Source organism: Pygocentrus nattereri, chromosome 11 (genome assembly GCF_015220715.1).
Source record: "Pygocentrus nattereri isolate fPygNat1 chromosome 11, fPygNat1.pri, whole genome shotgun sequence".
Lineage (NCBI taxonomy): Eukaryota > Metazoa > Chordata > Actinopteri > Characiformes > Serrasalmidae > Pygocentrus > Pygocentrus nattereri.
Genome location: NC_051221.1, coordinates 3,244,787 through 3,258,860, shown reverse-complemented (window position 1 = coordinate 3,258,860; position 14,074 = coordinate 3,244,787). Strand labels below are relative to the sequence as shown.

General features: G+C 41.2%; 1 protein-coding gene across 2 annotated transcripts in view; it reads right to left on the bottom strand.

The window, feature by feature from the left end:
- Nucleotides 1-903: 903 nt before the first annotated feature.
- Nucleotides 904-14,074, bottom strand: part of LOC108412425 (TGF-beta receptor type-2-like) — a 39,375-nt gene continuing 26,204 nt past the window's right edge. For both annotated transcript variants that reach the window (XM_017684429.2, XM_017684428.2), the window contains exons 4-8: nt 12,126-12,705; nt 9,670-9,877; nt 9,409-9,550; nt 3,860-3,984; nt 904-1,957 (exon numbers count right to left, since the gene is read on the bottom strand). In XM_017684429.2, the coding sequence (XP_017539918.1) occupies nt 1,799-1,957; nt 3,860-3,984; nt 9,409-9,550; nt 9,670-9,877; nt 12,126-12,705 (1,214 nt within the window). In that variant the 3' untranslated portion in view covers nt 904-1,798. The remainder of the gene's footprint in view (nt 1,958-3,859; nt 3,985-9,408; nt 9,551-9,669; nt 9,878-12,125; nt 12,706-14,074) is intronic.

The following is a 14,074-nucleotide window of genomic DNA, read 5'->3' as shown; positions in this document are numbered from 1 at the left end:
CTGAATAAGTCATTATAGTACTAAATGAGTCATTATAGGTACTGAATAAGTCATTATAGGTACTGAATAAGTCATTATAGTACTAAATGAGTCATTATAGGTACTGAATAAGTCATTATAGGTACTGAATAAGTCATTATAGTACTGAATGAGTCATTATAGGTACTGAATAAGTCATTATAGGTACTGAATAAGTCATTATAGTACTAAATGAGTCATTATAGGTACTGAATAAGTCATTATAGTACTAAATGAGTCATTGTATGTCCTGAGTAAGTCATTATAGTACTGAATAAGTCATTATAGTACTGAATAAGTCATTATAGGTACTGAATAAGTCATTATAGGTCCTGAGTAAGTCATTATAGTACTAAATGAGTCATTATATGTCCTGAGTAAGTCATTATAGTACTGAATAAGTCATTATAGTACTGAATAAGTCATTATAGGTACTGAATAAGTCATTATAGGTCCTGAGTAAGTCATTATAGTACTAAATGAGTCATTATAGTACTGAATAAGTCATTATAGTACTGAATAAGTCATTATAGGTACTGAATAAGTCATTATAGGTCCTGAGTAAGTCATTATAGTACTAAATGAGTCATTATATGTCCTGAGTAAGTCATTATAGTACTGAATAAGTCATTATAGTACTGAATAAGTCATTATAGGTACTGAATAAGTCATTATAGGTCCTGAGTAAGTCATTATAGTACTGAATAAGTCATTATAGGTCCTGAGTAAGTCATTATAGGTACTGAATAAATCATTATAGGTACTGACTAAGTCATAGTAGACAATGAATAATTCATAGCATTTGCTGAATAATGAATAGAAGAACAGAAGATCATTCCTCCTTCCTGCTAAACTCAGAGACCCAGAATAAAGAGTCTGGTCCTGTTTAAGTCCTGAAAACACGTTTAATCTTTGGTGTGAACACAGTACACTCTGTACAGTGGAAGGTTCTCAGCTGAGGCAGACTGAGCTGCCCTGTAATGTGATAAACTCCTGTAGCTCCTCTCCTTTATCTGCAGCCTCCTCGGCTGGGATGACGGTCCTTATCGGAGTGTCCTGTTGTAGTCTGATACATAAACATCGCAGATCCTTTATGGTCGCTGGGCTCGGTGAAGCATTCGTGTTTACAGTACAGAGCTGCTCAGAGCAGAAAGCTTCGCCCCTCTGGGGCTAAAAAGGCCGATGCTGTTTTCTTTATTACGGCACTTACGCATATCTCGGAAAAATCACGCTCATTCCCAGAAGCTCTCATTCTCTTATCTCCGGCCAAAGCCTCCACGTTCCATGGACTCCAGAAAGAAAGAAAACAAGAAAACAAAATAATCACCTGAATCAAGTTGGCAGCATGTTTAGCAAAAGCAAAACCGGCGCTTTCTGTTGATAAACGTTCACAGCAGCGAAGCCCTTTATCCCAAGTCACGTTTGGTGTCTGAACTGCGCTTTAGCGCTGGAGCTATGAGGCTAACATAGCGAACAGCTGAAGCTAATATATCACCAATTAGCATAACGCCTGTTTCTACACCTTGTTTCTATTTAGCTAATGTAGCTAAAAAGTTCTATAACTTGGTGGACACATTCGCCTCGCAGCTGCAGAGCTAAAACTAAAGGGGTGAACTTCAGACGCCGAACACATCCTGGCTGATCGACTGCGTTCGAGGTAAGTTGGGGGGGAACCGGGTACATTAACTGCTCTCACTGTGGCATTAGGCTGATATGTTTACTGCTCAGTACTCTGAGACGTGGTTGTAAAGTGCAGGTGTTTGGAGATGCCGAGAGGTCTTCAGACATTTTGGACCTTCTGCTCTGGGCTTTGGCTCAGTTGCTTATGGTCCAGATCTTGCAGGGCGTTTAAGCGCTCCAGCACACAGTGGGCAGTCAGACGGGCCTCGGGGTCCTGATCCCAGGATTCATCTATAGTGGCGCACATGAGTTTGATACCCTGAGAGAGAGAGAGAGAGAGAGAGAGAGAGAGAGAGAGAGAAAGAGAGAGAGAGAGAGAGAGAAAGAGAGAGAGAGAAAGAGAGAAAGAGGGAGATAAAGAGAGAGAGAAAGAGAGAGAGAGAAAGAGAGAAAGAGGGAGATAAAGAGAGAGAGAGAAAGAGAGAGAGAGAGAGAGAGAGAGAGACAGAGAGAGAAAAAGAGAGAGAGAAAGAGAGAGAGAGAGAGACAGAGAGAGAGAGAGAGAGAGAGAGCGCGATAAAGAGAGAGAGAGATATAAAGAGAGAGAAAGATGAATTTAAGGTATCAGTAAATTAAAGGTGGCAATGAATTTGAAATAACATTTAATTTAAGGTGGCAGTAAATATAAGGTAGCACTGAATTTAAGGTGGCAGCTAATTTAAGACTCTGCTTAATAAAGACACCATTTATTTAAATGACATTAAAATGTTCAATTTTAACCTGGTATACAATATAAAGCACCTAGCAACACCATTGCAATCATTTGGAATACCACAGCAACAGACTACCAGCGCCTTAGCAACTACCTGGGATACCTTAGCAAAAGCCTAACAACACTTGGTAACACTTTCTTTCTTGGCCCAAAGATGTTCTTAAGATACTTTTAATAAACTTTGATAATAACAAGTAAAAGCCTCTACATTGGACTATTAAAATAAAGTGTTGACCAACACCTTAGCCACCAGCTGAGATACCATAGCAACAGCCTAACAACACCTTAGCAACCACCATGGATTCTGTAGCAGAGGTCTAGCAACCATAGCAACATCATAGGATAACATAAGAATGGCCTAGCAATGTCTTAGCAACCATACCATATACCATAGCAACTGCCTAGCAACACCTTAGAAACCACCTGGGATTCTGTAGCAGAGGTGTAGGAGCCTCAGCAACATCATAGGATAACATAGGAATGGCCTAGCAATGTCTTGGCAACCACCTAGAATACCATAGCAACTGCCTAGCAACACCTTAGAAACCACCTGGGATTCTGTAGCAGAGGTGTAGGAGCCTTAGCAACATCATAGGATAACATAGGAATGGCCTAGTAATGTCTTGGCAACCACCTAGGATACCCTAGCAACTGCCTAGCAACACCTTAGAAACCACCTGGGATTCTGTAGCAGAGGTGTAGGAGCCTTAGCAACATCATAGGATAACATAGGAATGGCCTAGCAATGTCTTGGCAACCACCTAGGATACCCTAGCAACTGCCTAGCAACACCTTAGAAACCACCTGGGATTCTGTAGCAGAGGTGTAGGAGCATTAGCAACATCATAGGATAACATAGGAATGGCCTAGTAATGTCTTGGCAACCACCTAGGATACCATAGCAACAACTTAGCAACCATGTGGGATTCCACAGCAATGGATATGTTGACTTAAAGTTTGCTCACAAAAGTTTTTTGGTTTTGATTCTGTGTAATTAAAGCTGAGCACAATAGAAAAAGACTGCATTTCAATGGATTAATTGTTTGGGGCAGTCGTGGGCTGGAGGTCAGGGAATTGGCCCCGTGACCGGAAGGTCGCCGGTTCGATCCCCAGAGCCGACAGTCCATGACTGAGGTGTCCTTGAGGAAGACACCTAACCCCCAACTACTCCCTGAGCGCCGTGGACAGGGCTGCCCACCGCTCCGGGCAAGTGTGCTCACTGCCCCCTAGTGTGTGTGTATTCACTAGTGTGTATGTGGTGTTTCACTTCACGGATGGGTTAAATGCGGAGGCGGAATTTCCCCGTTTGAGGGATTAAAAAAGTATCACTTAACTGAACAAGCAACAGCTAAACGTGTAACAGTGCTAGGACTAGATCAGTGGAGTGGGGCTGGCTGTGGTGTTAGCTTGGTTCCACGTGTGTGTGTGTGTGTGTGTGTGTGTGTTTACCAGGTGTTTGAACCAGCTGCTGGGTATCTCTGGACGTTCTCTGTCTCTGATCACACTGTCCTTCATGCTGTCCACACACGGATGCTCCCTCAGCTTCCCAAACGGCAGCTCGTACTCCTTAACCTCTGCACACACAGACGCACAGGATTTAGTCAGGATCAGACAGCAGCCCGAGTTTCACAATGCAGAGCATCACAGGAGAACACGGGACTGCAGCCAGTCAAACGCAGCTGAAAGCCTGGGCTAAAAGTTCTCAGCCAGGACGCTCCAATCTACTACACCTTTTATTTGGGCCATCAAAACATCACAACAGGCGACTATTATGCTTCTGATGTTTTGTGTTGTGAATTTAAGATTTCTTCAAGTGTATTTGACTGTATTGGATCACACTGGAGAATGTTCAAAGACGGAATATACAATTTCACAGGTGTTTGTGGAAGAGTGATGCAGTCAGATGTAGAATGATGGTGTTTGGTAAAGAATGACATTGCTTGGGGACAATGGTGGTGTTTGGTGTAGAATGGTGGTGTTTGGAGGAGAATGATGGAGTTTGGAGGACAGTGTTGGTATTTGTTGGTGAATGATGGTGTTTGGAGGAGAATGATGGAGTTTGGAGGACAATGTTGGTATTTGTTGGTGAATGATGGTGTTTGGAGGAGAATGATGGAGTTTGGAGGACAGTGTTGGTATTTGTTGGTGAATGATGGAGTTTGGAGGACAGTGTTGGTATTTGTTGGTGAGTGATGGAGTTTGGTGGACAGTGTTGGTATTTGTTGGTGAATGATGGAGTTTGGAGGACAGTGTTGGTGTTTGTTGGTGAATGATGCAGTTTGGTGGACAGTGTTGGTATTTGTTGGTGAATGATGCAGTTTGGAGGACAGTGTTGGTATTTGTTGGTGAATGATGGTGTTTGTTGGTGAATGATGGTATTTGTTGGTGAATGATGGAGTTTGGAGGACAGTGTTGGTATTTGTTGGTGAATGATGCAGTTTGGAGGACAGTGTTGGTGAATGGTCTCAAATCGTAATGTGTTTTTTGGTCAATATTTTGGTGTCTGTTAGAAAGTGATGGGGTTTTGTATTGAAATGTTGTATTGTAATGTTTTTGGTAAATGATGGTGTTTGGAGCAGGATAGTGATTTGGTTACACTCTGTGTGGCTGGAAAGTGATGGTGCTGAAAAAGTTTAGGTGTGTGTGAGTAAAAAGTGAAACGGGGACAGTCGACAGCACTGAGTAGAAAAACCCCAGAGTGAACGCCGGTCAGCCTGAAAGCCAGGGGAATCTGAGCGCACTGGCAGGAAGTCGAGTCGCGTAGCAGTGAGTTTCACAGAGACGGGACTTCCTATTTTTGATATGAGCGTTTCCTCCTGCAGCTACGAGAGTAGGCCGAGCATTTCTCTAACCACACCGACATTTCTGCAAAAACAAAACAGAAACTCTGCATTTTCAGCACCTTCAGCGTTTAGTGGCTCGCAGAGCAACCACACAGGACTTTAGCAACTTTCCCAGCAGCTTCACAACACAACGAAAACAGGGTTTCAGCACAGCGACTGTTACAAAGATCTGAACATCATGATGCATTTATGACCTGGTGTTTACGACCTAGACACGAGCACAATCTTCATAAAAGAGCACTAATGAGCTGAAGAGCTGGGCCAGCTGAGATGGAGACAGGGTCTGGTGGTTCTTAAGAACTGAAATGGAGGACAAAAGTCTACAATGTCTTAATTTTATAGAGCGCAAGCTGCGTTTCACAAATGACCTGCAGGCTGAAAGTTTAAACCGAGAGATAAAAGTCAGGAGTATGTTTACAAGCCTATGTCAGTGTCACTAACGTGGTGCAGTTACACTGACCGCAGGTCTAAACACTGCTCAGTGTAAGACACATCAACAACAACAAGTGGTTGAGGAACCGAAACTCACTGTCGAAGCCAGTCACTCTTACAGTGTCATCAGCCACTTTAAGGCTTCTCCCACAGATACGCATGACCTTAACACCCAATTATATCACCAGTACAAGCTCCTGTGATTAAATTTGAACCCTTAGAAGTTGCAGTTATCTCTGATAACCAAACGCAGCGTAGGGGGTGATACGAGATTCAGCCAACACTGTTAGCTTCGTGCTAAATAGGACGGAATATCACAGAGAAGTGCTAATGGAAATTCGCATTGCTGCCATGGTGGTAATTTGGTGAGCAGAAATTCCATAAAACAGCGTCTCATCATCAGGCCGTGAAATCGGAACCATTTCATGTAGGAACTTTCTGTGAGGAGCTTTTAGAGGGACGTCTGGTTCCTATCACCACCACTGTGAACGGCTCTGACTCTAGAACGGAGCGTTTTACACCAAACCGCTCCCCTTCAACTCCACGCTAACTGTCTATGGTCTCAGTTGTGTTCCCTGCCCAGACCTGCTGTTAGTTACACAAGCCTCCTCTAAGAAAGCAGCAGACAACACAGCAGATCCTGCTCAGAGATACGCTACGTGGATGTGGAGAGTGTGATGATATCAGGGCTGTTCTTCTATCAGTGGGCAACCCTGTCTGAATCAGCCCAAGACTCATTTACAGTAAACTGCACCTCACTTCCCATGACAGATCACTGCATTATAATCGGTAATTCACAAAATAAACCTTAGCCCTTGTGTGGCGCTGAAGGGTTTATTACTCAGTGGTCTGCTGGACCCACCACATTACTGCTTTTTACATCAATACAGCCGTAAAAATTTATATAAAAATACCAGACGTTTAAAACATCCCAAGTATCCAGAGTAGGGTTCTCCTTTAGCAGCTGTAGCCAGTCAGCAGCCTGTCCATGGTGTCCACCCTCACACACACTCACACACTCACACACTAACAGCAGGCCATGTAGGAGTTGTCCAGAGTTCTCCAAAGGACAGGGAGTTACTCCCTGCAGGTTCACACATGTGTAATATAAATGTGTCCCCCAGAGTGAAGACCCTGAAAATAGGCTATTTTATATGTTCTTCACAGAAAACGAGCAAAACCCAAGAATCTGAGGTTAAATTAATAATAAATCATCATTTTTTCTTTTGGTGAACATTGAAAAAAGGGTGCCACAGACCCCAACACCACACACGGGTTAACTGAATTAAATTTATACAAATGGACAAAGTACACTATTGATTCTTATTAGTAGTCATACTTATTATATGATGCAGCATTTGTGTTCTATGATTTTATTCTGAAATCAACTAATCTTAACAGCAAATTACCGTTAAGTTGACTTCGAGCTAAAGCATTATGGGATATGGTTCATTCTGATAATGCTGTTTTTTTGGACTCCTCCCCCCAATTTCTCCCCAAAGTTAGGACTCCCCCAATCACACAATACCGCCAGCACTAGGAAGGCGAAGGTTAACACAAGCTTCCTCTAAAGCTCGTGAAGCACGACCGCATCTTTTCAAACTGCCGCTAATGCGACGTGATGAATGATCGGGAAGACAGGGGCCATCCTGCCCACCCAGACAGCGAGGCTAGCTGTGTTCTCTCGGACTCCCGGGCACGGATGGCTGTAGCATCTCCAGGGATCGAACTTGGCCTTTTACTGTGGCCAGTCTAAGGCACACCGGTTCAATAATCATGTCTAATCAGCATCTTGAGATGCCACAGCTGTGGGGTGGATGGATTATCAGAAAGCAGAAGAGCTTTAGATGCATTTGTGAAGAATATTTGAGAGAAAAAGGCCTTTTGTTTACATAGAAAGAGTCTTCGATCCTGGAGTTCAGCTCACGAAAAACGGGAACAAAAGCAAAAATGTTGCGTTCGTAGTTTTGTTCATTGTAACCCCACCGAAGTGTGTCCCACCGCATCAGATCATAAATGACCACTATGGGCCACTGTAGGCTTTCGGCACTTTCTGTTATTCCTGCATGAGCTCCCCTCAGATAAACAGGAAGTGGGAAAATTAGTTCCAGCAGTGTGGACGGTAAGTCAGACCCAGGACACCTCTCTGACTGAACCCAAAACATTCCTGACTCCTGAACTGGACACAGCAGTTCTAAAGTCTGAAACTACTGCAGTGAAAACAGTGGAATCAATAATAATAATAATAAAATAATTCCGATCTTCATTTCTGTGATGTGATGTGATGTGATGTGATGTGTGCTCAACAACTGATTTGCAACAGCTAGAAAATAACAAGCAGCCAACAAGTGGACCTTTAAGGTATTTAGAAACATGAAGAAGCGGTAGATGATTCTAAAGATTCACGTGAAAATCTAGCTCTAATAAAACGATCAAAGAACATGCATTCCAAAAAAAGTTTTTAATAAAGTGAGTAGCCAGAAGTTTGTTCAAATAAAACGAATATTCAGGATTTTGTTCTAATAAAATTAAAATCCAGAATGTAGCTCTGCTAGAAATACTGTGTAGAATGAATTTCTAATGAAAGTAATATGCAGAATGAAATTGTAATAAAATTAACATCCAAAATGAAGCTCTAATAAAACTAATGTGTAGAACGAATTTCTAATGAAAGTAATATCCAGAGTGAAGTTCTAATAAAATTAATATCTAGAAATATTAATAATATAAATAATATCTAGAAAAATTAATATTTATAGTTACATTCTAATGAAATTAAAATAAAGTCAATGTCTAGAATTAACTTCTAATAAAAATAATATCTGGAATTAAGTTCTAAAAAAGTAATAGCCAGAATGAAGTTTTACTAAACTTAATGTCTAGAATCAAGTTCTAATAAAACTATCATCCAGAACATCTGGAATGAATGTAATAAACCAAATGAAGTTATGATAAAATTCGTACCAAGAACACATATTTGGCTGCCAAATCTCAAACCAGATAATTTGACAAAAATATGATGGATGATCATGATATACTATAAAGAAATACAGAAACCTCAGAACATTCCAGTGTCTAGTTTAGAATATCTTATTATTGAGCAAAATAACAACGACATATTCCAGAATTTTGAATGGAGGTGTAGTGGTTGACCCATACTCTCTCTCTAGACTGACCTGTATTGACATGGACAGTGGTTTGCGTTCTTCTGAAGCCTGGCAGAACAATGGCAGCTCTGTGCCGGGGGGAAAACTTTTGCGTTGCTTATTTCCTGTATTTGTTACTGTAATAATCTCTAGACATTCCAATTTTTTTACTTTAAGAAAGAAACTTCTGGAACCACTGAGGTAGCAACAACTTGCTAAAGCTAAAAGGACACTATAACTAGCACAATCATGCCAGACATGTACTTTCACCCTTACTGGCCACTTTATCAGAAACCCCTCTCCTGAAGCTCCACCTTGCTGGTGTCAATTTAGAAACTGTAGCTCATCTGTTGATGAATAGTTTGAGTTGGTCATCCTCTATTCTTTTATTATTTGGTCATTATTTAGACAGAGCTGCTCAAGTGGCCAGTGAGTGGAAGCACAAGGTGGGTGTTTCTAATAAAGTGGCCAGTGAGTGGAAGCACAAGGTGGGTGTTTCTAATAAAGTGGCCAGTGCGTGGAAGCACAAGGTAGGTTTCTGTAATAAAGCCATACGTTAATGACCACCATAGAGTACCTCCAATGGCAGTACATCTGGAGGTCATCTCCCACAGCACCAGAGCCATAGAGTAGACATCTGTCTGCTTGAAGGACTCGATGTTCTCCAGGTTGATTCTGGACTCCAGCACCTCTGGGGCCATATACCTGGCAGTGCCCACCTGAGCAGAACACATGCAGCACATCTCTTTCAGATTAGTTTGTCTGCTGTTGCAAATCGTGAACATGTAAACGCACAAGTTCATATGGTTGTGTATTCTATCAGATTTTTGCGTCTCACCTGTCCACTGTTGGCGAGCTCGTCAATGGACATTGAGCTGTCCAGACGGAGGCTGAGGCCGAAGTCGCAGAGGCAGCAGGTCAGGTCATCCTTGACTAGAACATTGGAGCTCTTCAGGTCCCGGTGGGCGATGGCCACTTTAGGGCGTCCGCAGGGAGTTCGCTCGCTGTGCAGGTGGGCAACACCCCGGGCCAGAGACCCACCCAGCCTGCAAACAGACACTGATATTAGCATTCGACTTTACTTGTTAGCAGAAGAGTCTTTATATTTGTATGCTCCTTCTTACAAATGTGAACCATCATTCAAAAGTTTGAAGTCAACTGAGTAGCTATTAGTAGTAACTGATGTTTCAGTGAGGAACCTTCAGGTACTTTGTAGGCCTTTCGAGAAGGTCTAACGGTTTCTGATAACTAAAACATGTCTGTGATTTTTATTTTGTTTATACTTGACACTTGAATCATGGCTGTTTTATTTAAAGTCTTGTAAAGTATTTGTTGTATTTCTTTGATGTCACTGATAGATTTGGTCAGCAAACAATGCCTTCAATTCTTATGGAAAATGATCAAATCAAGGTTGCTTTCTCTGTGGCATCTTGGCAAAAACAGCCAACTGAGCTTTTAAAATGAACTACTTAGACTCTCATGTTTTATGTTAGATAATAATCATTCTAATTCAGAAGTGACAGAGGAACCAGTCACTTTTCATTTTTGTAATCCGACCAATTTTGTAAGAAATACCTCAGTCTAGGCCTTCTGGAAGTTCAAGATAAGGTACTGTGAGTATGAGTCTTAGCCTAACCGGGTTTCAGGTGGTTGTTAGGAATGGAAAACAGTGGCGGCAGCTCTATTACAGAACACAGAACTTACAAGCTGTCTGTTTTGTGCACCAGCATTGACTTAGCACTAACATACTATTGCAAACCCCAAAGGGGTACCAGCATAAACAGCACAGTTCACTACTGATACATTTTATATAATGACTGTAATGTATCATTTCAGTTTTATTGCAGTTATGAGTATAACATGACTGTAATATGATGCTACCAAACAAAAACTCGAAGTTTCAACAAAATCTGTAGGACTGTTAATAAATATGAACAAAAATGAGATGTTTCCACAATAAACAGACCTGTAGAAGATTCGGTAATAATGAATAAACCTGTGTAAATCACTGAGGTTGTATAATTATTAAGCAAAATACCACGTATTTGAAAAATGGCGATCAAGTTTCACGATCAATAACATGAGAGAGTGAACTCTAAACCCATAATCACATCATATTATTTATTGTTTACTTTTACCTTTATTGGTCATTCAGTCTAACATGTGGGGTCTGTATTTGTTCAGAAAAGTTATTTCAACAGACAAAATTATTAGTATTTTTATTTAAATTTTTCAACATACAGAATTATCAGAAGGGTTAACGTAGAACACGTGGGCACTCTGACAAAAGCATACCAGCAATACATGTGGTAATATACTTTTCAAAGGCATGTATGATCTTTGGTATATTCCCCATCATGCAGCACATATTCTTATTTGTATTGTTATGCAAAATGGAAATTTCCACTGTCATACAAATGTGTTCAAAGCAATGCTTCAAATTATAGAACATGTACTTATGTTTTTGTTACAATGTTCTTTATTCAATATTCAGTTGTATTAAGAATTAGGACTGTCATTTTATAAAATGTATCATAGAATTGTGTTATTTTATAAAACACATTTATTTTCAGAAGTTTTGATATAAAGAAATGATTAAATGATAAAAAAGTACCCTAATAATATCTAATCAAGTTAAACACCTCGAGATTTGATTACCATTTTGTCAAAATGCTTAATATTTTGCATATTTATTTTATTAGGACTTTGTTCTCAACACTGTAGAGGAAATATCGGAGAATCTTCTACATCTCTGTTCATCATTCTGCACACATCAAAAATGTCTTTATTTTATTAACAGATTCCTGCAAGTAAGTAAAAATATTACAATCATTTTATACATTCTTCACCCACAAATAGCTGGTGTCATATTTTATTGAAAACATCTCAAACATTTGAACAGATCATTCCATGTTTTATACTGACTTTTTGAAAACATTGATCGACATTTTTATGGTTATCCAAACCGTTGAATGTAGTGTTTCTGCAATAAAACTGGTTCTATTTTAGTTAAAACATTGACTCCAAACTTCTAAAGGGAGGATTTCAAATGTCTAAGCAGAACTTCAAGTGCACCATAATTGTTTTTACTTCATTGAAGACACTGATTGCATTTGTGAATTATGACATTTTTATCAGAGACATCCAAGTTTTGAATGACAAAATATACAACGATGCAATTTGATATCATTGAATTCATTGATAGCAAACCTTTGAATGATTGTGTATCTGCAAGAAAACTGGCTTTCAATAAATGAAAACATGGATTCCAATCTTTGGAACCCCAAACTTTACTTGTGCAATTGCTCCCAGCTCAGCAGGTGGTTCCTGAGGTACTCCTGCAGGTTCCCCTTGTCGTGGTAGGCCGTGATCAGCCAGTACTGACCCTCCGCCCTGCGCTGCTCCGCCGTCAGGAAGTGCAGAACGTTCTCATGCCGCAGCTCGGCGTCTGAGAAGATCTCCTTCTCTGAGTTCCACGAGGCGTACTCCTCACAGGGAAATATCTTCACCGCTACGGTCTGGAAAGGCCCATTGGCCCCGCTGGCACTGGTGGGCTTTTGTTTGAGCCTTGCACGATAGACCTCGGCAAAGCGTCCCTTCCCCACCACGCCGTCCAGCTGGATAGGCAGCAGCTCCATGTTGTGGTTCAGGCTGTTGGCGTGGGCTGAGCTGCTCTCATGATGGTCCACATCGTTCATGATGGCGTGAGTGTCGCAGAAGTCATGGCTGGGGCACATAGACTTGGCGCCAGTCTTCAGGTGCTGCTGGTGTTGTAGACGGAAGTAGAGGAATGAAATGATCAGGACAGCCAGGATCAGCAGAGGAAGCAGGCTGATCAGGATAATGGGAATCTCCGGGCCTTTTGGACGAGGCGCTGTGACCAGACAGAACAGAATTTACTGTGACAGGGCTTTCTACAACAGGCGCTATCTCAAAGCAGCTATCCAGAAATGAATGTCACCAAGAGCGACAGTAAAGGTACGACCATGCCTGGACATTTTACAGAACAGGAGAATAAATTAAGGTAATTTACAGCGGGATTATTGATTGTATGTCCCATTGCAGACATATGTTCTGTGCCTGAGTTAACATATTGAATTTTTTATTGGAAATCATTGAAACTAGAAGGGGAGAGTTTGTGAAAGTCAAACTGAAAGGGAAAAGTTTGTGAATGATACTTTGGTGCTGCTGAGGTGTTGCTAGGCCATTGCTAAGGTCTCCCTGGTAGTTGCTAAGGTGGTTGCCAGACATAGCAATGGTATTCCACCAGGAATACAATTATTATGGTACTATGGTGGTTGCCAAGGTGCTGGCAAGCCATTGCAATGGTACCTGGTGCTATGGCAGTTGCTTAGGTTTTGCTATGTGTGTGCAATGTTAATCCAGATGGTTGCAAATGTGTTGCTAGACCATTGCAGTATCTTAGATAGTGGCTATGGTGTTGTCAGGCTATTGCTATGATGTCCCAGTTGGTTGCTAAGGTGTTGCTATGCCATTGCTATGTTGTCTCAGGTGGTTGCTGAGGTGTTGCTAGACCATTGCTATAATATCCCAGGTGATTGCTTAGGTGTTGGTAGGTGGTTGCCATGCTATTCCAGATGGCTGCTAAGGTGTTGCTAGACCATTGCAGTATCTTAGATAGTGGCTATGGTGTTGTCAGGCTATTGCTATGATGTCCCAGTTGGTTGCTAAGGTGTTGCTATGCCATTGCTATGATGTCCCAGATGGTTGCTAAGGTGTTGCCAGGCCATTGCTATGATATCCCATGTGATTGTTTAGGTGTTGGTAGGCCACAGCTATGGTATCCCAGGTGGTTGCTAAGGTGTTACCAGGCTGTTGCTATAATATCCCAAGTGATTGCTTAGGTGCTGCTACGCCATTCCTATGATACCCCAGGTGGTTGCAAAGTTGTTAGGTGGTTGCTATGTTATCCCAGGTGGTTGCTGAGGTGTTGCTATGCCATTACTATGGTACCCCAGGTGGTTGTTAGGTGGCTGCTATGTTATGTTTTTCATCAGATATAAAGTGTCTCTTTGCCAAAAGATAATACCCAAAGTGTCTGTTTTTTAAAGCATGGCTGAATTAAAGCCTAAAAGTCATCAGGTAAATCAAGCATGCTTCATACGAGCTTCTTCAACTTCAGACGTACAATTTACAACTTTATCACTTATAAGTAGATTAAAAAGTTGATTTTTTTTAAATGTTGGACTTTCAGGAAATTTTGAGATAACAGTGGGAAAAGA